Source organism: Pecten maximus, chromosome 17 (assembly GCF_902652985.1).
Source record: "Pecten maximus chromosome 17, xPecMax1.1, whole genome shotgun sequence".
In the NCBI taxonomy this organism is placed as follows: domain Eukaryota; kingdom Metazoa; phylum Mollusca; class Bivalvia; order Pectinida; family Pectinidae; genus Pecten; species Pecten maximus.
The window spans coordinates 13,444,742-13,470,843 of record NC_047031.1 but is presented as its reverse complement, the minus strand read 5'-3'; the positions used below and the strand labels follow the sequence as shown (position 1 = coordinate 13,470,843).

Below are 26,102 nucleotides of genomic sequence, written 5' to 3'. Positions count from 1 at the left end.
CTCAATATTAAAAAAGCTTATTGTAAAGTTAATCATTTGAACCCAGAGAGACCCATGAGTTTCACGGGGCTAATGTTTTGGTAATTGCCAAGATAAAAAATATCAAAATATTAGTCGCATAAGAAAAAAAAATGTTCTTATACAATTTTATAGCAAAGTATACTATGTCAACTTTTAATTTGCCCCATTGTTGTTGTTTTGTTTGGACACATCAGAAAAATGAAATTTTTTCACTATTGAAAAATATCACTCTTATAGTGTGGCAGTGTTGTTTTTAATGTTTCATTGACATATATTATATATCATTATGTTATATGCACAACGTATGTGCAACGTTTGTTATTTTTATATACCTGTTCTTGTACTCGTCCAACCGGTTTGTCTTGTCCACGTGTCTTAGCTATTTGTTACCTGTGTTATGTGTTGTCCTTGTCACGTGATTGCATGTTCGTACGTGTACCTGTACGTATCTCGCACCGTCACTCGCGCACTGGACAGCGAACTATACAGACCTCTAATATAGATTTTGATTACAATGCTAACGACAGATTTGAAACAGGACTTGTTGAAAAAACCATAATATGTAGCAGAAAACTATTTGTCGCTGTATGTGTCTAAAGACCCCTGTCAGAGTGATAGGGTAGGGTTTTCTTCTGTTGTTCCCGTCGAATAAAGGGATTGAACCGAGAATCGGATCTGTGATGTTTTCATGTAGCATTGAACCCGGCTACAATAGAATTAATAATAATGATTTATTACATTTTTACCAGTGAAATATCAAAAATTATTCATTTTATAAAAGTGATATTTTTCACTAGTGAAAAATATCACTTTTGCTGATTTGACCAATCAAATTAATGATTAGAAAATACCAAAATAATTGACCAATCAGAAAGCCCGACATATATGTCAGCACCTGGACAAGGGAAACTACTTTTTTTGTTTACAAATTATCACTGTAGTCCTAGTTAGCATACGGGGTAGGATTTTCGTTGATAAAAAATGTAATAAACAGAATATCTAACAGTGTCTTCAGTAAAACCAAACATATTTCACTCGTGGGGCCAATATTTTGATATTTTTCACTCGTGCTGCGCACTCGTGAAAAATATCAAAATATTAGCCCCACTCGTGAAATATATTTGGTATTACTGAAGGCACTGTTAGATATCCTCTATATATTTCACTGGTAACATCAGAAAAATGAAATTTTTCACTATTGAAAAATATCACTCTTATAGAATTAATAATTTTGATATATTTCACTGGTAAAAATGTAACAAAAAACAAAACCTTTGTGGTTGTAAATACGGTTGTTATTTATTTTTCAGATGGTTCAATTCAGAGGCGGACATTTTCTTGTTGAATAACAATGTGTTTAACTATCTATGAGCAGATATGACAAACAGACTGAAAACTGTGTCAGGACTCGGCGATGAAGACACACTACAAAACGTGTGTAATCCTGCTGGTTGGGACAGTCAGTACATCTCTGTATGTCTGGTTGTCAATGATACAGGTTGTCCCGTCGATATTCCACATCCATTCCATAAGGAAAATCTGGGACGACAATTACTCAAAATGTGTCCTTCATCGGGAAAAGGAGGCCCATCGAACCCATCATTCTCCACTCTATGTCACCTTCTCTCTCCACGGTCGTCTTGGTAACTGGATGTTTGCATATGCATCACTACTTGGAATCGCTATGAAAAATAATCGCCAACCATTCATTAGTAGATATAGCAGTCTTTCCTCCATTTTTAAGCTACAACATACAATGCCCTGGAAACCGGTTTGTATGGAGGATTTTGAAGAACAATATCCTTGTAAGTATGATCGTAGCACGGAAAATATGCCCAGAGTGAATTTAACACTGAAACAGTATTTTCAGTCGTGGAAATATTTTGAAGGCTACGAATCAGAAATTCGAAAAGAATTTACATTTTGGCCAAATATATATGATGATGCAAGGAAGATTTTTCTAAAATACAAGGGCAGTAACTCTAATTCATCTATATATATAAGTGTTCACGTTAGACGGACCGATATGATGATTCCAAGTTCTACAAAACTCGGATTTAAATCTGCACCGTTGGAGTACATAAACAATGCCATGAATTATATGCGGAAGAAATTTACTGGTAGAACGATAACATTTCTGGTCGTGTCTGATGATTATGTATGGTGTAAAAAACATTTAACTGGACCTGATACTGTTGTCATTCCGAAAAATCATCAGTTTGTAGATATAGCCATACTGAGCATGTGCAACCATTCCATTATAACCACGGGAACATATGGCTGGTGGGGGGCCTGGCTGGCTGGTGGTCATACAGTATATTACAAAAGCTTCCCCGAACATGGCAGCCATCTTTATGGTGAATTTGATCCTGTCGATTTTTACCCACCTGCCTGGGTTGCCATTGATACAGGATCATATAATTTCTACAATAGAAATCTTGTGACCTATTTGTTGATATTTACTGTGATAATGATATTTTGATTTATTTTTCCTACACATTTTAACTCCCTGATCTAAAAGCATGTAACATTATACTGTGACACTTGGCTATCGTTTGTCAGTAAGATATTACCCAGATCACAGGTGCCCGACGTTTTATAAAATAAAAACATATAAGAGTATACATATAAATGAGATGTACTCTTATATGTTATTATTTATAAAATGAGTCCGGCTCCTGTGCCCAGATATTAAGTTACTGACACAGGTTCTGGATTCCTTTGGATTACTTTATACGTGTATTGCGCTTTACAAAATAGATAATAACTTGTGACTAGAACCTGTGTCTATTATTGATTTTTTTATCCACCTGATATATTTTTGCATTCAATGGTGCTCTTCTTGTATATTACCACAGGTTCTTGTTAACAGTTTTTTTTTTCAAATAAGTTGCTGTATGTACATAATTGACAGATTTTACAGACAAAATGATGGGCATCAGTACTAGTTGTGACCTCAGATAATTTTGTGATCCCTTTTGAAACATAAAACTATTAGTCCCATTGGAGGCTGGATTTTGTGTTCTAAAATGAAAATACCATATTTAATTTTCTTTTGAATATTTTGATGATGTCATGGAAAAAAATAATAATATGTATATATATATACACAATTAGGAATGGAAAGTAAATTCAGACCCTAAGAAACATGTTTTATGTATTTATTTAAGGATTGAATCTTGATTTGGTCAATTTCATGGGCTCATGAATTGAGTTGCTCTGGAGACAAATTTAATGAACTGCGAAAATCCTTATATTTCAATTGGGTTTTTTTCGAATAGAATTCGGTCTAGATATTAATGTCTCGAAGCTTGTGCAAGTCCAAATGCGGAAAAGCCTGAGGAGTTCCGGATTATGCATGTCTAGTCGGTGGAGTAAAATATTCCGCAATATTAGGATTAAAAACAGCATTATGTTGTCAAAACAGAAGTATTTAGCATACCTGGTCTTTCTTAAAATACAAGAATACATTGTAAATTTGATAACTTTAATAATTATTCCATGTTTATAACAAAAAAGTGAAATCATTCCGCAGAAGGATTTTAACCATGTATTCATACGCACTGCTCAGTGTTAATCTGGTCAAATTCATGAGCAAATGAAACAGATTAAGTTTGTTAGTTTCATTGAGTCCAACTTGAGTAGAAATTGAAATATATATATGTAACCTTGGTAAATACTAGCCGCAATATACCTCTCGGCTAGAGAGATCTTCTCTTTAGCTCGATCGGTTGAGCGTAAGACTAGTAAGCCAGAGGTTCCGGGTTCGATCCCTAGCGGAGGCAGTGATTTAAATTTAATTAATCATGTGCTCTGTTACATATATATAGGCTGGAAACCATTGTATTATATTTATCATTTGGTGGTTTGCATATTTGATTTTGAATCATTATCAGCCACTTGTCATATTAAATTGATATTTCTTAGTTCTATTTATAACCATAACTACCTGGTGGACCTAATACTGAAATATTGTGACCAGTCGAGGATACCTGTAAATAATTACCTGTCGACTGGAATCAATTTTGTTGAATTTGTACTTGTTTGTTCACACTTGTAACTTGTGTAGTGGGACTGGACTGGGTCGATCATCGGTGACTAGGTAGCTCAATTGGTAGAGCATCCGGCTAGTGTTCTGAGGTCCCGGGTTCAAACCCCGGTCTGGCCGCTACATTTTCTCCTCTCCTGTTACAAAATTGGCGCCCAGTCCAGTCCCACTACACTTGTATTATTTAACTTGTATAATGTACTTGTATTTAATGGTACTCAGCTTGGATATTAACACGCTGGTCATGTTTGATATTTCTTAATACAATATAAATATATTCCCTCCTGGCTGGCATTCATTGTTTTCATCTTATATAGTTATGTATGCTTGCTTGTTAACTTGCATTTATTGGTGCTGAGCTTGATTTTATATAATGTTACATAGATATATTTAGATCTATTAATAGATATATGACTTTTGACTGGCATGTTATTTTCACCTTACATGATTTTGTATGTTCACTTATTAACTTGCATTTATTGGTGCTGAATTTGGATCTTAACACAGATCACAATTTGATGTAATGTTTTTGGATTACTGTGTAATAGGATCCCCGGAAGAAGAAATTAAAAATACCCGCCTATAGACTCGACCTCGAACTATCAACCTCTTACTCTCATGCCAAACAGCTTATCACTAGGTTAACGGGGAGTTCCTGCTAGTCTGAGCTAGTTCATACAATGACCTCTCAACTTTTACACTACTCCCTTCTTCACGAAGTCTTCATCCCCAGCCACAACCAAGTTTCTTAAGCTCCATGAAAGCCTCTCAACATCCTACCAGAAGATATGTATGTTTACAGTATTTCGCTGTTGACTAGCAATAATTGTGTTCATCTTTTAATTTGTTGTTGGTTTTTATATGAATTTTATATTATTACTACGCATGATATGACATAGACACTATTGAAGACGATGATAACTTTTATTCTCCCACCAAACAGAGACCGGAGTCTCATTTTTTTCTATTGTGCTGCCACTTAAACTCCTGGAATTTGCTGAAAAAAAGTGAATATTGGAACACAATCATAACCGAAACATGGTTCCCACAGATATAAAGGTTTTTTTAGGTCATCTGACCCAAAGGGTCAGGATGACCTATAGTCATTGTGCTTCGTCTGTCGTCGTGTGCCGTGCGCCGTCCGTAAACTTTTTGTTTCAAAATGCTACTCCTCCTTAACGCTTAGGTGGATTACTTCCAAATTTGGTTTGAAGCATCATTGGGGGAGGGCAATCATATTTTATATAAATGAGGCTGGTGTGACCCCTGGGGCCAGAGGGGCGGGGCCCCAAAAAGGGAACTTAGGTGAATATTGCTATAAAATCCTACTCCTCCTTTACCCTTGGGTGGATTACAACTAAATTTGGTGTGAAACATCATAGGGGGAGGGCGGTCATATTTTATATAAATGAAGTTGGTGTGACCCCTGGGGCCTGAGGGGCGGGGGCCCCAAAAGGGGAACTTTGATGAAATTCTGCTATAAAATCCTACTCCTCCTTAACCCTTTAGTGGATTTCAACCAGATATGTTGTAAAACATCATTTGGGGAGGCGGTCATATTTTATATAAATGAGGCTGGTGTGACCCTTAGGGCCTGAGGGGCGGGGCCCCAAATGGGGAACTTTGATGAAATTTTGCTATAAAATCCTACTACTCCTTAACCCTTTAGTGGATTTCAACCAGATATGTTGTGAAACATCATTTGGGGAGGGCGGTCATATTTTATATAAATGAGGCTAGTGTGACCCCTGGGGCCAGAGGTGCAGGGCCCCAAAAGGGCAACTTTGATGAAATTTTGCTTTAAAATACTACTCCTCCAAAACTCAAAAGTAGATTATTACGAAATTTGGTGTGGAACGTCGTTGGAGGAGGACAATCATATCTTATATAAACGTGGCTGGTCTGACCTCTGGGGCCAGAGGGGCCGGGCCCCAAATAGGGAACTTTGGTGGATATTTGCTATAAAATCCTACTCCTTCTTTACCCTTTGGTGGATTACAACTAAATTTGGTGTGAAACATCATTGGGGGAGGGTGGTCATATTTTATATAAATGATACTGGTGTGAGCCCTGGGGCCAGAGTGACGGGCCCAAAAAAGGGAACTTTGATGAAATTTTGCTATAAAATCCTACTCGTCCTTAACCCTTTGGTGGATTTCAACCAGATATTGTGTGAAACATCATTGGGGGAGGGTGGTCATATTTTACATAAATGAGGCAGGTGTGGCCCCTGGGGCCAGAGGGGCGGGCCCCAAAAGGGGAACTTTGATGAAATTTTGCTATAAAATCCTACTCCTCCTTAACCCTTTGGTGGATTTCAACAAGATATGGTGTGAAACATCATTGGGGGATGGTGGTCATATTTTATATAAATTAGGCTGGTGTGGCCCCTGGGGCAAGAAGGGCAGGGCCCCAAAAGGGGAACTTTGATGAAATTTTGCTTTAAAATATTACTCCTCCTAACCCCCATAGTGAATTATTACCAAATTTGGTGTGAAACATCATTGGAGGAGGACAATCATATTTTATATAAATGAGGCTGGTTTGACCCCTAGGGCCAGAGGGGCGGGGCCCCAAAAGGGGAACTTTGTTGAATTTTTGCTATAAATCCTACTTCTCTCTAACCCTTCGCTGGATTAATACGAAATATGGTGTGAAACATCCTTTGGGAAGGGTGGTCATATTTTATATAAACGAGGCTAGTGTGACCCCTGGGGCCTGAGGGGCAGGGCCCCAAAAAGGGAACTTTGGTGAATGTTTGCTGTTAAATCCTAATCCTCCCTAACCTTTTGGTGGATTACAACCTAATTTGATGTGAAACATAAGGTGACGGCAATCATATTTTTAGCCCACCATCATCAGATGGTGGGCTGTTCAAATCGCCCTGCGTCCGTGGTCCGTCGTCCGTCCGTCCGTCCGTCCGTAAACAATTCTTGTTATCGCTATTTCTCAGAAAGTACTGAAGGGATCTTTCTCAAATTTCATATGTAGGTTCCCCTTGGTGCCTAGTTATGCATATTGCGTTTTGAGACCAATCGGAAAACAACATGGCCGACAGGCAGCCATCTTGGATTTTGACCATTGAAGTTTGTTATCGCTATTTCTGAGAAAGTACTGAAGGGATCTTTCTCAAATTTCATATGAAGGTTTCCCTTGGTACTTAGTTATGCATATTGCGTTTTGAGACCAATCGGATAACAACATGGCCGACAGGCAGCCATCTTGGATTTTGACAATTGAAGTTTGTTATCGCTATTTCTGAGAAAGTACTGAAGGGATCTTTCTCAAATTTAATATGAAGGTTCCCCTTGGTGCCTAGTTATGCATATTGCGTTTTGAGACCAATCGGATAACAACATGGCTGACAGGCAGCCATCTTGGATTTTGACAATTGAAGTTTGTTATCGCTATTTCTGAGAAAGTACTGAATGGATCTTTCTCAAATTTCATATGTAGGTTCCCCTTGGTGCCTAGTTATGCATATTGCGATTTGAGACCAATCGGAAAACAAAATGGCCGACAGGCAGCCATCTTGGATTTTGACAATTGAAGTTTGTTATCGCTATTTCTGAGAAAGTACTGAAGGGATCTTTCTCAAATTTCATATGAAGGTTTCCCTTGGTGCCTAGTTATGCATATTGCGTTTTGAGACCAATCGGATAACAACATGGCCGACAGGCAGCCATCTTGGATTTTGACAATTGAAGTTTGTTATCGCTATTTCTGAGAAAGTACTGAAGGGATCTTTCTCAAATTTCATATGAAGGTTTCCCTTGGTGCCTAGTTATGCATATTGCGTTTTGAGACCAATCGGATAACAACATGGCCGACAGGCAGCCATCTTGGATTTTGACAATTGAAGTTTGTTATCGCTATTTCTGAGAAAGTACTGAAGGGATCTTTCTCAAATTTCATATGTAGGTTCCCCTTGGTGCCTAGTTATGCATATTGCGATTTGAGACTAATCGGAAAACAACATGGCCGACAGGCAGTCATCTTGGATTTTGACAATTGAAGTTTGTTACCACTATTTCTGAGAAAGTACTGAATGGATCTTTCTGAAATTTCATATGTAGGTTTCCCTTGGTGCCTAGTTATGCATATTGCGTTTTGAGACCAATCCGAAAACAACATGGCCGACAGGCAGCCATCTTGGATTTTGACAATTGAAGTTTGTTATCGCTATTTCTGAGAATGTACTGAATGGATCTTTCTCAAATTGCATATGTAAGTTTCCCTTGGTGCCTAGTTATGCATATTGCGTTTTGGGACCGATCGGAAAACAACATGGCCGACAGGCAGCCATCTTGGATTTTGACAATTGAAGTTTGTTATCTCTATTTCTGAGAAAGTACTGAAGGGATCTTCCTGAAATTTCATATCTAGGTTCCCCTTGGTGTCTAGTTATGCATATTGCATTTTGGGACCGATCGAAAAACAACATGGCCGACAGGCAGCCATCTTGGATTTTGACTGTTGAAGTTTGTTATCGCTATTCCTGAGAAAGAACTGGAGGGATCTTTCTCAAATTTCATATGAAGGTTCCCCTTGGTGCCTAGTTATGCATATTGCGATTTGAGAGTTACTAATCGGAAAACAACATGGCCGACAGGCAGCCATCTTGGATTTTGACAGTTGAAGTTTGTTATCGCTATTTCTGAGAAAGTACTGAAGGGATCTTTCTCAAATTTCATATGAAGGTTCCCCTTGGTGCCTAGTTATGCATATTGCATTTTGAGACCAATCGGATAACAACATGGCAGACAGGCAGCCATCTTGGATTTTGAAAATTGAAGTTTGTTATCACTATTTCTGAGAAAGCACTGAAGGGATCTTTCTCAAATTTCATATCTAGGTTCCCCTTGGTGCCTAGTTATGCATATTGCATTAGTTATGCATATTGCATTTTGAGACCAATCTGAAAACAACATGGCCGACAGGCAGCCATCTTGGATTTTGACAGTTGAAGTTTGTTATCGCTATTTCTGAGAAAGTACTGAAGTTATCTTTCTCAAATTTCATAAGTAGGTTCCCCTTGGTCCCTTGTATTGCATTTTCGGACCAGTCTGTCCTGAAAACAACCTGACAAACAAACAGCCATTATCGTTAAATCTCAAATTTTTTATATAGCTAGGATTCCCTTGTTTGAAAAGTACTGGGGGGATGTCTCAATTTGCACAGATTAGTAAAATGAAGGGAAAAGTAGAGAAAAGATCAATTTGACATGGAACCTATGAAGATCATTCAATGGTGGGCGCCAAGATCCCTCTGGGATCTCTTGTTAATGAGACAGGTCTGACCCCTGGGGAAAAAAAGATGGGGCAAAAGGAGCGCTTAGGTTAAACATTTCTTAAAAGTGCAATTCCTCCTTAATGCCTTAATTGATTACAACCATATTTAGTATGAAACATCATTGGGGAAAGGCAATCCTAATTAATATAAATGAGTCTTGTCCGACTCATTGGGACAGAGGGGCATGCCCCAAAAATGGGAACTTGGCTTAAATTTTGCTTTATGATGCTGCTCTTCCTGGACAAGCTAAATGGATAAAAACCAAATTTGATCTAAAACATAACTGGCTGCGATAAATAATTTATGGTAATAATGCTGGATTGAGGGGTGTGTCCCTGCTGTAAGTGTAAGTCAGATGACCGTTAAGGCCCATGGGCCTCTTGTTAATGTAAATATTTAGAGGCCGCGGTGGCCGAGGGGTTAAGGTGTCCCGACACTTTAACACTAGCCCTCCACCTCTGGGTTACAAGTTCGAAACCTACGTGGGGCAGTTGCCAGGTACTGACCGTAGGCCGGTGGTTTTTCTCCGGGTACTCCGGCTTTCCTCCACCTCCAAAACCTGGCACGTCCTTAAATGACCCTGGCTGTTAATATGACGTTAAACAAAAACAAACAAACCAAATTCTTTGAATGTAAGTTCTTGCCTGGATAAGTGTTGGAATTCTTTGCCATAAATGCCTTGACAATTCCTTAAGTTCTTTGGTCTTTGGTGTTGAGATAAATCAGGTTTGTACGATTTCTACGTTATTAAAATGACAGGAAAAAAGACTTCTCCAAGACTTTTTGGTGAATTTTTTTTGAGTTCACGTATGCATGAACCTAGCAGCGATAACGTAGCTCTGGACGACGGACGGACAATTTCTGACAGATGGTTACGGAGAGCAGTGTAGGCAGGGTATGAATATTCATTCTAGCATGAACCGGGCCCTGGTATGGGAATTTGTGCTAAATCCCTGTGGGCTGAGGGTATTCATGTTTGTCCTGTCATAACAAGGTATTATTGTTTTTAGCTCACCTGCCCGAAGGGCAAGTGAGCTTATGCCATGGTGCGGCGTCCGTCGTCCGTCCGTCCGTCTGTCCGGCCGTCCGTCCGTCCGGCCGTCCGGCGTCAACTTTTTCATTTAAACAACTTCTTCTCAATAACCAAGAGGCCCAGGGACTTAATATTGGGCCTGTAGCATGCTGGGGTGAAGGGCTACAAAGTTTGTTCAAATAAATGACCTTGACCTTCATTCAAGGTCACATGGGTCAAATAGGCTATAATCTTCAAACGACTTCTTCTCAATAACCAAGAGGCTCAGGGACTTGATATTGAGCATGTAGCATGCTGGAGTGAAGGGCTGCAAAGTTTGTTCAAATAAATGACCTTCACCTTCATTGAAGGTCACATGGGTCAAATAGGCTATAATCTTCAAACGACTTCTTCTCAATAACCATGAGGCCCAGGGACTTGATATTGGGCCTGTAGCTTGCTGGGGTGAAGGGCTACAAAGTTTGTTCAAATAAATGACCTTCACCTTCACTGAAGGTCACATGGGTCAAATAGGCTATAATCTTCAAACGACTTCTTCTCAATAACCAAGAGGCCCAGGGACTTGATATTGGGTCTGTAGCTTGCTGGGTTGAAGGGCTACAAAGTTTGTTCAAATAAATGACCTTCACCTTCATTCAAGGTCACATGGGTCAAATAGGCTATAATCTTCAAACGACTTCTTCTCAATAACCACGAGGCCCAGGGACTTGATATTGGGCCTGTAGCATGCTGGGGTGAAGGGCTACAAAGTTTGTTCAAATAAATGACCTTGACCTGCATTCAAGGTCACATGGGTCAAATAGGCTATAATCTTCAAACGACTTCTTCTCAATAACCAAGAGGCCCAGGGACTTGATATTGGGCCTGTAGCATGCTGGGTTGAAGGGCTACCAATTTTGTTCAAATAAATGACCTTGACCTACATTCAAGGTCACGGGTGAAATTTGCGATAGCCAAGAGCCTCCAAGACCTGATATTAGGCCAATAGAATGCTGGAATGAAGGACTAGAAAATGTTTAATATGAATAAAACTAGCTTACAATGCTATTTGAATAAAGAGGTAATCAACATAGTATCTTTAGAAATGACCTCATCAACTTCAAAGTTGCTGTAGAGCCAGGTGAGCGATACAGGCCCATTGGGCCTCTTGTATTGTGTTATGTAACTGTCAACATTTCACCAGACAGGAATCAGTGCCCATGCAAAGTTTTGGTTTTTTAGCTCACCTGCCCGAAGGGCAAGTGAGCTTATGCCGTGGCGCGGCGTCCGTCGTCCGTCCGTCGTCCGTCCGGCCGTCCGGCCGTCCGTCCGGCGTCAACTTTCCATTCAAGCAACTTCTTCTCAATAACCAAAAGGCCTAGAGACCTAATATTGGGCCTGTAGCATGCTGGGGTGAAGGGCTACCAAGTTTGTTCAAATGAATGACCTTGACCTTCATTCAAGGTCACAGGAGTCAAAAAGGCTAAAATCTTCAAACGACTTCTTCTCAACAACCAACAGTCCCAGGGAGTTGATATTGGGTCTGTAGCATACTGGGGTAGAGGGCTACCAAGTTTGTTCAAATGAATGACCTTGACTTTCATTCAAGGTCACAGGAGTCAAAAAGGCTAAAAAAAAATTAGACGACTTCTTCTCAATAGCCAAAAGACCCAGGGACTTGATATTGGGTCTGTAGCATGCTGGGGTGAAGGGCTACCAAGTTTGTTCAAATGAATGACCTTGACCTTCATTCAAGGTCACAGGAGTCAAAAAGGCTAAAATCTTTTAACGACTTCTTCTCAATACCCAAGAGTCCCAGGGACTTGATATTGGGTCTGTAGCATGCTGGGGTAAAGGGCTACCAATTTTGTTCAAATGAATGACCTTGACCTTCATTCAAGGTCACAGGGGTCAAAAAGGCTAAAATCTTCAAACAACTTCTTCTCAATAACCAAGAGTCCCAGGGAGTTGATATTGGGTCTGTAGCATGCTGGGGTGAAGGGCTACGCTAAAAAAAAAATTTTTTTTGGGTTTTTTTTTTTTATTTTACTTTTCAAAATGACCCTAATAGGCTTTCGTAACTATAGTAGTTTATCTGTTCTCGTTACATTTGAATGGATAAAATGTATCGCATTGTGTTTGACAGAGGAGGGGTTCAATAGGAGAACAATGGCTTAACTAAAGCACAGGCGTATGATTCTAATTAGTATTTATTGAAAAGGAAAAAAGTAGTCCCTTTGATAAAATAGGCGTAGGGGAAATCTGACGCCTGTGGTTAACAGCTGTCTTCTCCTAGGTTTGATAATTTGAGTGAAACTGGTACAAATATTATCATCATGACTGATTCTGAATTTGTATGCACATGTCTTAAACGTCTTTTACACGACTGTGAGGTTCTATTTCTACATATTCAGTTTGACTAGAGTTGATGGATCTTTATTATGATGTTTCATTATAGGGTACTCTTAAAGAGACCAACCAACCAATTGTTTTCCCATAGACTTTAGTGTTAACGTTTTGGATTATTTCATTCAAATTCTTGAATTGAATATGACGATTATGGTTTATAACAAAAGTTTAGGGTCTGATATAACACCTAATCAAAAAAAAAGTTGGGTCCTTCAGCTCAAATTTTCTCCAGGGTAGCCATTTTTAAAATAGGTGAATTTCGCAGTAAAAATTCTCAAAAATCTTAAATGTTTACCTGTTTACTATTATTACGTGAACTTTTGGGAAAAAAACCAATCGGACTTACGAAATTTATATCAACATTTCTTCTTGATAGTAACCTATCAGGCTACATATCTATTTTCTCACTTCATAACATACTGGCCAATCAATAGCTGCCAGACATTTTATCCTTGGCTCAACTTTCTATACACAGGGGCTGTTTCAAAAATATATTTTTTCAATTGGTTGGTTGTTCCCTAAAGCTGCCAGTTGTTAAATCAAATTAGATTCAGAAAACCGTCCTTATATGCCCGTAGCTATTTTGAACAAATAAAACCCCAGTATAACATATATCTGCGATACCCTCGGGGTTAGTTTACTGTGTGGTGAGTGCGTATGTGTGTTTTGGGAGGCTGCGGTATGAGGTAATCTGAAGTTATATTCATACTAAAAATCACTTTGACTTATGACGTCTGTAGTCTCCCATATGAATAGTTACACACTATCGTTGTATATGGTATTTCGTTCACTAGAGTTAGTTTTTTTCAAAATTTATAAAGTCACTATTTTTCAAAATTTGCAAAATCACGAGTTTAGCGAGGCATTGGTGTGTGTACAGTTGTCGCACTTTCAATAAAATACACTCATAGCATTATTTCACGTTTTGTCCATACTCATCAATCATTTTCATCTCTACACAATTGTTTTATCATTTACTTTTATATCTAGGATCTGTCCAAACACCTCATCTTGATAACAAGGTCCAAATATCTATGTCAAATTTTGCTAATTCCTGAACATTTTTTATGGCTGCTGCGCCATCTAAAAGCCATGCTTTGTAACACATAAATAGTTTGGATACTGCATCAGCATTTAATCAGCACTGAATCAGCATCAGCTTCAGTATTGAATCAGCCACAGTGCTACTAGCAGGGATTGGTAATGCAGACATCTTGAACATCTTCTAATATTGCCCATGTATTACTGACCATAGCATCTTCAAAGTCCCAATTATTATGTGTAACAGTCGATGAAATTACCTCCGGTTGTTTGAGTGCGAGTCTTAAACGGACATCCTTTCTTTCGTCTTTCAATTCTATTCTAAAACTTTAAATATGTATTCCTGAGGTTCCCATTACGAAGAATTTTGTTGGCGCGATATAATGTATGGCGGAGTAGGTCATCTGGACCATTCTATTATGCCAGAGAGAAACAAGTTCATATTGTTTAATAGGACATTTAATGAAAAAACACTTTTTTTATTAAAAACATCATTTATGATATTTATTACGTTAATTAATGTATAATGTGTTATATTGCAAATTAAATATGTACATTATTGAACAATGGTAAAGTAATATATTTACAATTACGAATATGCATCTCCCCTTAAAAAAATATTGATGTCAAGGATACTCAACGCTGTGGGCATGCTGGCAAAGTTACCTTCATGTGAGAAGACAAACATACATCAAAGTGTGACACATCTCCTCATAAAGAGTTAAGGTAAAAATGACGCATGGTTCATATTTGAAAGTGGTATATCCAGTATGAGAGGATGGGATATACAGCAAATATCGCGATTTGTCCAGAATCTTTTCTCTTGGGAGCGCTTACGAGATTTATTGCAACATTAAATCTGGAGTTATCGTCTTTTTAACTATAGGTTCAATGACAAACAAAGGCGAAGGTGCAAACACAGTCACACGTGAGGATGGCCCAGTAAGTCAGACTAATGAGCTGTTTGAGGCTGAAAAAGAAAAGCTGTGATTATTTTCAAGAATCGGGTGTTAACATCTTCATTCATTATACATCGGCACGAATGGAATGAATACGTAAATAAATATTTATACACTTAACATCCGGTGACTAATGTTCAAAAACAGAAAACATGCATGGAATTATCAGGTATAATGAAATGTCAGACAAGACAGCCTCTATAAGGACACAAGGTTACCATGCAGTGATAAACTATGACAGATCTCAAGAAAAACAGGAACAGAATAAGCTCCTCTTCACTGGACTCAAACGAATTCTGCAATTTGTGTTTTTTCAAGCTATGGTTGCCTTATACATGTAACTATATGTCCTAATTTTCCCATATTTAATCTAATCTTTTTAATAGTGTTTATATTTTTTCTTTTGGAAGACTGTTCCATAATTTTACAGCTCTAATGACGAATGTTTTTCTTCTCAGCGTTGTCCTTAATTGTTGCTGAAATAACATCTTTGGTATTGAAGAAAATGTGATATATCACTTTTATCGTAGATAGAAAGCAATGCTTTGAACTTGGTGTGAAATACCAATAAGACTGTATATATTTGAATAAATAAATGGATTTATGCCTACACAATTATTTACCACTCTATGGCATTGTCACTATTTTTAACCTTACCAACAGTAATTGAGCATTATCGTCCCATAAACTGCAAGCCGTTGTATTAATTTAGTACAACTTAGTATATTCTGAACGCAAGCATAATTGCCTCTATGTTCAGATCATAGTCCATGTAATATTCAAACAAAGATATATTAGTGTGTATGTCATGACGTTACTCCAAAATTTGTCCAGACGGTTTTCGAACCTGATTTTGGGCTTGAACTACATTTTCTGGTAAAGAGTTCAAACTGTCCCCAATTCATTGAGTGAACGAGTATTTTCAAGGCTGAGTGTATGCCCTCGGGTCCTTCTCTCTTGCTTTATTGACAACAGACCACGTGATGCAGTTGACTCATAGCCTCCCTTCAAAATTTTGAAAACCAATTTTGTAAAGTGTACATAGTAGGGGTAGAGTGTACATAGTAGGGGTAGAGTGTACATAGTAGGGGTAGAGTGTACATAGTAGGGGTAAAGTGTACATAGTAGGGGTAAAGTGTACATAGTAGGGGTAGAGTGTACATAGTAGGGGTAGAGTGTACATAGTAGGGGTAGAGTGTACATATTAGGGGTAAAGTGTACATAGTAGGGGTAGAGTGTACATAGTAGGGGTAGAGTGTACATAGTAGGGGTAGAGTGTACATAGTAAGGGTAGAGTGTACATAGTAAGGGTAGAGTGTACATAGTAGGGGTAGAGTGTACATAGTAAGGGGTAGAGTGTACATAGTAAGGGGTAGAGTGTACATAGTAGGGGTAGAGTGTACATAGTAAGGGGTAGAGTGTACATAGTAGGGTATAGTGTACATAGTAAGGGGTAGAGTGTACATAGTAAGGGGTAGATTGTACAAAGTAGGGGTAGAGTGTACATAGTAAGGGGTAGAGTGTACATAGTAGGGGTAGAGTGTACATAGTAGGGGTAGAGTGTACATATTAGGGGTAAAGTGTACATAGTAGGGGTAGAGTGTACATAGTAAGGGTAGAGTGTACATATTAGGGGTAAAGTGTACATAGTAGGGGTAGAGTGTACATAGTAGGGGTAGAGTGTACATAGTAGGGATAGAGTGTACATAGTAAGGGTAGAGTGTACATAGTAAGGGTAGAGTGTACATAGTAGGGGTAGAGTGTACATAGTAGGGGTAGAGTGTACATAGTAAGGGTAGAGTGTACATAGTAAGGGGTAGATTGTACATAGTAAGGGGTAGATTGTACAAAGTAGGGGTAGAGTGTACATAGTAAGGGTAGAGTGTACATAGTAAGGGGTAGAGTGTACATAGTAAGGGGTAGATTGTACAAAGTAGGGGTAGAGTGTACAAAGTAGGGGTAGAGTGTACATAGTAAGGGTAGAGTGTACATAGTAAGGGTAGAGTGTACATAGTAAGGGGTAGAGTGTACATAGTAAGGGTAGAGTGTACATAGTAGGGGTAGAGTGTACATAGTAAGGGGTAGAGTGTACATAGTAAGGTGTAGAGTGTACATAGTAGGGGTAGAGTGTACATAGTAAGGGGTAGAGTGTACATAGTAGGGTATAGTGTACATAGTAAGGGGTAGAGTGTACATAGTAAGGGGTAGATTGTACAAAGTAGGGGTAGAGTGTACATAGTAAGGGGTAGAGTGTACATAGTAGGGGTAGAGTGTACATAGTAGGGGTAGAGTGTACATATTAGGGGTAAAGTGTACATAGTAGGGGTAGAGTGTACATAGTAGGGGTAGAGTGTACATAGTAAGGGTAGAGCGTACATAGTAGGGGTAGAGTGTACATAGTAGGGGTAGAGTGTACATAGTAGGGGAGAGTGTACATAGTAAGGGGAGAGTGTACATAGTAGGGGTAGAGTGTACATAGTAGGGGTAAAGTGTACATAGTAGGGGTAGAGTGTACATAGTAGGGGTAGAGTGTACATAGTAGGGGTAGAGTGTACATAGTAGGGGTAGAGTGTACATAGTAAGGGGTAGAGTGTACATAGTAGGGGTAGAGTGTACATAGTAGGGGTAGAGTGTACATAGTAAGGGGTAGAGTGTACATAGTAGGGGTAGAGTGTACATAGTAGGGGTAAAGTGTACATAGTAGGGGTAGAGTGTACATAGTAGGGGTAGAGTGTACATAGTAGGGGTAGAGTGTACATAGTAGGGGTAGAGTGTACATAGTAGGGTAGAAGTGTACATAGTAGGGGTAGAGTGTACATAGTAAGGGGTAGAGTGTACATAGTAGGGGTAGAGTGTACATAGTAAGGGTAGAGTGTACATAGTAAGGGTAGAGTGTACATAGTAGGGGTAGAGTGTACATAGTAAGGGGTAGAGTGTACATAGTAAGGGGTAGAGTGTACATAGTAGGGGTAGAGTGTACATAGTAAGGGGTAGAGTGTACATAGTAGGGTATAGTGTACATAGTAAGGGGTAGAGTGTACATAGTAAGGGGTAGATTGTACAAAGTAGGGGTAGAGTGTACATAGTAAGGGGTAGAGTGTACATAGTAGGGGTAGAGTGTACATAGTAGGGGTAGAGTGTACATATTAGGGGTAAAGTGTACATAGTAGGGGTAGAGTGTACATAGTAAGGGTAGAGTGTACATATTAGGGGTAAAGTGTACATAGTAGGGGTAGAGTGTACATAGTAGGGGTAGAGTGTACATAGTAGGGGTAGAGTGTACATAGTAAGGGTAGAGTGTACATAGTAAGGGTAGAGTGTACATAGTAGGGGTAGAGTGTACATAGTAGGGGTAGAGTGTACATAGTAAGGGTAGAGTGTACATAGTAAGGGGTAGATTGTACATAGTAAGGGGTAGATTGTACAAAGTAGGGGTAGAGTGTACATAGTAAGGGTAGAGTGTACATAGTAGGGGTAGATTGTACATAGTAAGGGGTAGAGTGTACAAAGTAGGGGTAGAGTGTACATAGTAAGGGTAGAGTGTACATAGTAAGGGGTAGAGTGTACATAGTAAGGGGTAGAGTGTACAAAGTAGGGGTAGAGTGTACAAAGTAGGGGTAGAGTGTACATAGTAGGGTAGAGTGTACATAGTAAGGGGTAGAGTGTACATAGTAAGGGGTAGAGTGTACATAGTAAGGGTAGAGTGTACATAGTAGGGGTAGAGTGTACATAGTAAGGGGTAGAGTGTACATAGTAGGTGTAGAGTGTACATAGTAGGGGTAGAGTGTACATAGTAAGGGGTAGAGTGTACATAGTAGGGGTAGAGTGTACATAGTAGGGGTAGAGTGTACATAGTAAGGGGTAGATTGTACAAAGTAGGGGTAGAGTGTACATAGTAAGGGGTAGAGTGTACATAGTAGGGGTAGAGTGTACATAGTAGGGGTAGAGGGTACATAGTAGGGGTAGAAGTGTACATAGTAGGGGGTAGAGTGTACTAGTTTGGGGGAAAGGTTACTGTGGGTAAAAGTACTATGGGGTAAAAGTGTACATGTGGGGGAGTGTACATATAGGGGGAGTCATTGGTAATGTACTTAGGGGTAGTGTAATAGTAGGGGGAAATGTACTAGTAGGGGTAGATGTACTATAGGGGTAATGTCTGTGGGGTGGTGTCTTGGGTAGAGTGTACTTAAGGGGGAGAGTTACATATTAGGGTAGGGTGTACATATAGGGGGAGGTTGGTTACTGTATAATTTTACAATGTTTGGGGGGTCAAGTAGTTTTTTGGACATTGGGGTGATTTTTCAAGTGGGTTTGTACGGAGGGGGGGAAGTGTCCCCCCTAGGGGAAATTCTGTGGGGGAGGTGTCTAGTAGGGGGGAGTTTGTGGGTAGAGGTACATTGGGGGGAGGTTACATGTGGGAGGGTTTAAATTTGGGGTTTTACATGTAGGGCCCTTCTGTAGGGGATGTAAATTTGGGTAAGTTTCCCCTATAGGGGGAGGGGGTCCCCCTTTGGGTAAGGGTTAATAGTAGGAGAGAAATTTTGGGTAATTCTGTGGGTAGAGTGTAAATGTTGGGTAATTACTTTGGGTTTAAATTTCTGTTGGGAAATTACATTAAGGGGGAGCCTGTAGGGTGGTTCATTTTACAAGTAGGGGGACGTTCATAATGGGGTGTGTCAATGGGGAAAGGTTCATGTGGGGTGAGGGGTCTTGGGGTGTTCCCCTTGGGTGGTGTCCCTTGGGTGGGGTCTTGGGGTGGGGGGTCTTTTGTGAGTGTCTTGGGGTAAATGTACTGTAAAAAGGGGGGTGTAAAATAAGGGGGAAAATGTACAATGGGGGGAGGTGTACTATTGGGTAAATGTACTATTTTGGGGGGAAAATTACTAGTAGGGTAAATTACTAGTGGGAAGTGTACATAGTAGGGGTGAGTGATGTAGGGTAAGTGTACTGGGGTTTTGATGTCAAAAAGGGTGGTGTACATGCCGGGAAGTGTAGAGTGTACATAGTAAGGGTAGAGTGTACATAGTAAGGGGTAGAGTGTACATAGTAAGGGTAGAGTGTACATAGTAAGGGTAGAGTGTACATAGTAGGGGTAGAGTGTACATAGTAGGGTAGAGTGTACATAGTAGGGGTAGAGTGTACATAGTAAGGGGTAGAGTGTACATAGTAGGGGTAGAGTGTACATAGAAAGGGTAGTGTACATAGTAGGGGTAGAGTGTACATAGTAGGGGTAGAGTGTACATAGTAGGGGTAGAGTGTACATAGAAAGGGTAGTGTACATAGTAGAGGTAGAGTGTACACAGTAGGGGTAGAGTGTACATAGTAGGGGTAGAGTGTACATAGTAAGTGTAGAGTGTACATAGTAGGGTAGAGTGTACATAGTAGGGTAGAGTGTACATAGTAAGGGGTAGAGTGTACATAGTAGGGGTAGAGTGTACATAGTAGGGGTAAAGTGTACATAGTAGGGGTAGAGTGTACATAGTAGGGGGAGAGTGTACATAGTAGAGGGGTAGAGTGTACATAGTAGGGGGGAGAGTGTACATAGTAAGGGGTAGAGTGTACAAAGTAGGGGTAGAGTGTACATAGTAGGGGTAAAGTGTACATAGTAGGGGTAGAGTGTACATAGTAGGGGTAAAGTGTACATAGTAGGTGTAAAGTGTACATAGTAGGGGTAGAGTGTACATAGTAGGGGTAGAGTGTACATAGTAGGGGTAGAGTGTACATAGTAGGGGTAGAGTGTACATAGTAAGGGGTAGAGTGTACATAGTAAGGGGTAGAGTGTACATAGTAAGGGGTAGAGTGTACATAGTAGGTGTACATGTACATAGTAAGGGTAGAGTGTACATAGTAAGGGTATAGTGTACATAGTAAGGGGTAAAGTGTACATAGTAAGGGCAGAGTGTACATAGTAGGGGTAGAGTGTACATAGTAGGTGTAGAGTGTACATAGTAGGGGTAAAGTGTACATAGTAAGGGTAGAGTGTACATAGTAGGTGTAGAGTGTACATAGTAAGGGTAGAGTGTACATAGTAAGGGTAGAGTGTACATAGTAAGAGTAGAGTGTACATAGTAGGGGTAGAGAGTACATGTACATAGTAAGGGGTAGAGTGTACATAGAAGGGGTAGAGTGTACATAGTAGGGGTAGGTTATATTATTACTCATGTTATAAAATATTACAAACGTGCACATACAATTGTAACAGATCCCTGTAACCGATTTGAAAACTCTTCACACTTAATTGTTTCAATTACTATGTATAGAGTATACATAGTAACGGTAGAGTGTACAGAGTAACCAGGCCTCTTACGGCTACAGCAACCAGGCCGCCCACAGCTACAGCAACCAGGCCTCCTACGGTTACAGCAACCAGGCCGCCCACGGCTACAGCAACCAGGCCGACCATGGCTACAGCAACCATGCCTCCTACGGCTACAGCAACCAGGCCGCCCACGGCTACAGCAACCAGGCCGACCATGGCTACAGAAACCAGGCCGACCATGGCTACAGCAACCAGGCCTCCTACGGCTACAGTAACCAGGCCGCCCACGGCTATAGCAACCAGGCCTCCTACGGCTACAGCAACCAGGACGCCCACAGCTACAGCAACCAGGCCTCCTACGGCTACAGCAACCAGGACGCCCACAGCTACAGCAACCAGGCCTCCTACGGCTACAGCAACCAGGCCGCCCACGGCTATAGCAACCAGGCCTCCTACGGCTATAGCAACCAGGACGCCCACGGCTATAGCAACCAGGCCTCCTACGGCTACAGCAACCAGGACGCCCACAGCTACAGCAACCAGGCCTCCTACGGCTACAGCAACCAGGCCGCCCACGGCTATAGCAACCAGGCCTCCTACGGCTACAGCAACCAGGCCTATACGACTACAGCAACCAGGCCGCCCACGGCTACAGTAACCAGGCCGCCCACAGCTACAGCAACCAGGCCGCCCACGGCTATAGCAACCAGGCCTCCTACGGCTACAGCAACCAGGCCGCCCACGGCTACAGCAACCAGGCCGACCATGGCTACAGCAACCATGCCTCCTACGGCTACAGCAACCAGGCCGCCCACGGCTACAGCAACTAGGCCGACCACGGCTATAGCAACCAGGCCGCCCACAGCTACAGCAACCAGGCCGCCCACGGCTATAGCAACCAGGCCTCCTACGGCTACAGCAACCAGGCCGCACACGGCTACAGCAACCAGGTCGCCCGCGGATATAGCAACCAGGCCTCCTACGGCTACAGCAACCAGGCCGCCCACGGCTATAGCAACCAGGCCTCCTACGGCTATAGCAACCAGGCCGACCATGGCTACAGCAACCAGGCCTCCTACGGCTACAGCAACCAGGCCGCACACGGCTAAAGCAACCAGGACGCCCACAGCTACAGCAACCAGGCCTCCTACGGCTACAGCAACCAGGCCGCCTACAGCTACAGCAACCAGGCTTCCCACAGCTACAGCAACCAGGCCGACCACGGCTACACTAACCAGGCCGCCCACAGCTACAGCAACCAAGCCGCCCACGGCTATAGCAACCAGGCCTCCTACGGCTACATCAACCAGGCCGCCCACGGCTACAGCAACCAGGCCGACCATGGCTACAGCAACCAGGCCTCCTACGGCTACAGCAACCAGGCCGCCCACGGCTACAGCAACCAGGCCGACCACGGCTACAGTAACCAGGCCGCCCACAGCTACAGCAACCAGGCCGCCCACGGCTATAGCAACCAGGCCTCCTACGGCTACAGCAACCAGGCCGCCCACGGCTATAGCAACTAGGCCGACCACGGCTATAGCAACCAGGCCGCCCACAGCTACAGCAACCAGGCCGCCCACGGCTATAGCAACCAGGCCTCCTACAACTACAGCAACCAGGCCGCCCACAGCTATAGCAACCAGGCCGCCCACGGATATAGCAACCAGGCCTCCTACGGCATTAGCAACCAAGCCACCCACGGCTATAGCAACCAGGCCTCCTACGGCTACAGCAACCAGGCCGACCACGGCTATAGCAACCAGGTCGACCACGGCTACAACAACCAGGCCGCCCACAGCTACAGCAACCAGGCCGCCCACAGCTACAGCAACCAGGCCGCCCACGGCTATAGCAACCAGGCCGACCACGGCTACAGCAACCAGGCCTCCTACGGCTACAGCAACCATGCCGCCCACGGCTATAGCAACCAGGCCTCCTACTGCTACAGCAACCAGGCCGCACACGGCTATAGCAACCAGGCCTCCTACGGCTACAGCAACCAGGACGCCCACAGCTACAGCAACCAGGCCTCCTACGGCTACAGCAACCAGGTCGCCCACGGCTATAGCAACCAGGCCTCCTACGGCTACAGCAACCAGGCCGCCCACGGCTATAGCAACCAGGCCGCCTACGGCTATAGCAACCAGGCCTCCTACGGCTACAGCAACCAGGCCGCCCACGGCTACAGCAACCAGGCCGCCCACGGCTATAGCAACCAGGCCTCCTACGGCTACAGCAACCAGGCCGCCCACGGCTATAGCAACCAGGCCTCCTACGGCTACAGCAACCAGGCCGACCACGGCTATAGCAACCAGGCTTCCTACGGCTACAGCAACCAGGACGCCCACAGCTACAGCAACCAGGCCTGCTACGGCTACAGCAACGAGGCCTCCTACGGCTACAGCAACCAGGCCGACCACGGCTACAGCAACGAGGCCTCCTACGGCTACAGCAACCAGGCCGACCAAGGCTACAGCAACGAGGCCTCCTACGGCTACAGCAACCAGGCCTCCTACGGCTACAGCAACGAGGCCTCCGACGGCTATAGCAACCAGGCCGACCACGGCTATAGCATCAGGCCTCCTACGGCTACAGCAACCATGCCGCCCACGGCTATAGCAACCAGGCCTCCTACGGCTACAGCAACCAGGCCGCACACGGCTATAGCAACCAGGCCTCCTACGGCTACAGCAACCAGGACTCCCACAGCTACAGCAACCAGGCCTCCTACGGCTACAGCAACCAGGTCGCCCACGGCTATAGCAACCAGGCCTCCTACGGCTACAGCAACCAGGCCGCCCACGGCTATAGCAACCAGGCCTCCTACGGCTACAGCAACCAGGCCACCCACGGCTATAGCAACCAGGCTTCCTACGGCTACAGCAACCAGGACGCCCACAGCTACAGCAACCAGGCCTCCTACGGCTACAGCAACCAGGCCGCCCACGGCTATAGCAACCAGGCCGACCACGGCTATAGCATCAGGCCTCCTACGGCTACAGCAACCATGCCGCCCACGGCTATAGCAACCAGGCCTCCTACGGCTACAGCAACCAGGCCGCCCACGGCTATAACAACCAGGCCTCCTACGGCTACAGCAACCATGCCGCACACGGCTACAGCAACCAGGTCGCCCGCGGATATAGCAACCAGGCCTCCTACGGCTACAGCAACCAGGCCGCCCACGGCTATAGCAACCAGGCCTCCTACGGCTACAGCAACCAGGCTTCCCACAGCTACAGCAACCAGGCCGACCACGGCTACAGTAACCAGGCCGCCCACAGCTACAGCAACCAAGCCGCCCACGGCTATAGCAACCAGGCCTCCTACGGCTACATCAACCAGGCCGCCCACGGCTACAGCAACCAGGCCGACCATGGCTACAGCAACCAGGCCTCCTACGGCTACAGCAACCAGGCCGCCCACGGCTACAGCAACCAGGCCGACCACGGCTACAGTAACCAGGTCGCCCACAGCTACAGCAACCAGGCCGCCCACGGCTATAGCAACCAGGCCTCCTACGGCTACAGCAACCAGGCCGCCTACGGCTATAGCAACTAGGCCGACCACGGCTATAGCAACCAGGCCGCCCACAGCTACAGCAACCAGGCCGCCCACGGCTATAGCAACCAGGCCTCCTACAACTACAGCAACCAGGCCGCCCACAGCTATAGCAACCAGGCCGCCCACGGATATAGCAACCAGGCCTCCTACGGCATCAGCAACCAGGCCGCCCACGGCTATAGCAACCAGGCCGACCACGGCTACAGCAACCAGGCCGCCCACAGCTACAGCAACCAGGCCGCCCACAGCTACAGCAACCAGGCCGACCACAGCTACAGCAACCAGGCCGACCATGGCTACAGGGGCTACAGCGCCAATCGCCGTGTCGGATTTCTCTGACAACGACCACCTAGAGGTGGGCGATGTGCGCTTTGCCATGGCTGGCCGACTAGCCGAAAAGAAAAAGAAGAAAGAGAACAAAAAATCCAAGACCCGAAAAGATCTAAGACGGGAAAATGAAAAATTACAAAACAAATTATTAAAATATTATATGAAAAAGAAATTAAAAAAACATTTCACCACCAGCAGTAGCAGCAGTAGCAGCTCTGCGTCAAGTTCATCTGATGATTGAAATCAAATAAGTGGGTATTCGGAAGTGGCCTATACATTACACTACTAAGAAAACTTATAATATCAGTTGTTTTTGTTGTTTTTGTATAGCTGGCGCGGCACGTTACAGTAATTATGGCAATTAAATCAATGCACCGTACACTATTACACCTTTAACCCCCTTTAATGATGAGAATAACGTAAAGTGAAATGAAAAGTTCTACAACATGATCAAATATCGTGATAATTAAGTTGACTTACGATTTTGCTAAAGCGACATGAATAACTTATTTCAACAATTTTATCGAAATACTAGACTAAGTATTCTTTTTCCGATCAAATCCGTATACACATGTAGATGCAAAGAAACGATTACACCAGAAGGTCGTAGATAGTAGATTGTAGAATATCACAAACATTATTTAACAAGTTGGGTTCTGAATTGTCTGTGTATGCGTGTGAATCCTTGGCATTATAGTCATCGAACGATATAACATATGTGTATCACGGAGCTATAACTATCGATGTGTCGATAGCACGGGAAAATACAATACACGTGTGTGTGTGTGTGTATGCATGTACATGTTGTAGAGTATGTATAACGTGTATAAAATACAGTACACACAATATACATATACATTATATATATAAGCTAATCATTATATAAAATGTAGTTGCAATAGCATTTATTTCTGTTATTTAAAGTAATTTGGTATCGACAATAAAATAATATACGCTCCCTTGCAAATACGTATGCGTATACGTTATCCGTATCCGTATACTGTTAGTTGTAATAACCCTATTAACAGCTAAGGTCATTTAAGGACGGCCTAGCTCTCGTGCGCGTGGTGAGTGCTTATGTGTGTTTTGGGAGGCTGTGGTATGTTCTTGTTAAGTCTCCTGGTGACAGGCCGGAACTTTTGCCTATCTATAGATTTAAGAGGT

The 26,102-nt window shown here is 42.8% G+C and overlaps 3 protein-coding genes across 3 annotated transcripts; 2 read left to right on the top strand and 1 right to left on the bottom strand.

The window, feature by feature from the left end:
* The first annotated feature begins 1,259 nt into the window (after positions 1-1,259).
* LOC117315942 (galactoside 2-alpha-L-fucosyltransferase 3-like) lies at positions 1,260-3,261 on the top strand. Its single transcript, XM_033870375.1, has one exon. It carries the CDS (start codon positions 1,436-1,438, stop codon positions 2,501-2,503), a length of 1,068 nt encoding a protein of 355 aa, XP_033726266.1. The 5' UTR covers positions 1,260-1,435; the 3' UTR covers positions 2,504-3,261.
* An 11,453-nt stretch (positions 3,262-14,714) lies between these two features.
* LOC117315118 (adhesive plaque matrix protein-like) lies at positions 14,715-23,999 on the top strand. The gene is made up of 4 exons (XM_033869262.1): positions 14,715-14,765; positions 21,063-22,463; positions 22,592-23,878; positions 23,928-23,999. The coding sequence occupies exons 1-4, from the start codon at positions 14,715-14,717 to the stop codon at positions 23,997-23,999; spliced, it is 2,811 nt and encodes a 936-aa protein (XP_033725153.1).
* An 18-nt stretch (positions 24,000-24,017) lies between these two features.
* On the bottom strand, positions 24,018-24,986 carry LOC117315117 (putative K(+)-stimulated pyrophosphate-energized sodium pump). The gene has a single exon (XM_033869261.1). It carries the CDS (start codon positions 24,984-24,986, stop codon positions 24,018-24,020), a length of 969 nt encoding a protein of 322 aa, XP_033725152.1.
* Between the last annotated feature and the right edge of the window lie 1,116 nt (positions 24,987-26,102).

Bases quoted from the DNA above. Each gene is read 5' to 3' on its own strand.
- LOC117315942 (XM_033870375.1), top strand. From the start codon at position 1,436: ATGAAGACACACTACAAAACGTGTGTAATCCTGCTGGTTGGGACAGTC.
- LOC117315117 (XM_033869261.1), bottom strand. From the start codon at position 24,986: ATGGCAAAGCGCACATCGCCCACCTCTAGGTGGTCGTTGTCAGAGAAA.
- LOC117315118 (XM_033869262.1), top strand. From the start codon at position 14,715: ATGACAAACAAAGGCGAAGGTGCAAACACAGTCACACGTGAGGATGGC. The intron at 14,766-21,062 runs GTAAGTCAGACT...TAGTAACGGTAG, and splicing joins TCACACGTGAGGATGGCCCA to AGTGTACAGAGTAACCAGGC. The intron at 23,879-23,927 runs GCAACCAGGCCA...CTACGGCTACAG, and splicing joins CCAGGCCTCCTACGGCTACA to CAACCAGGACGCCCACAGCT.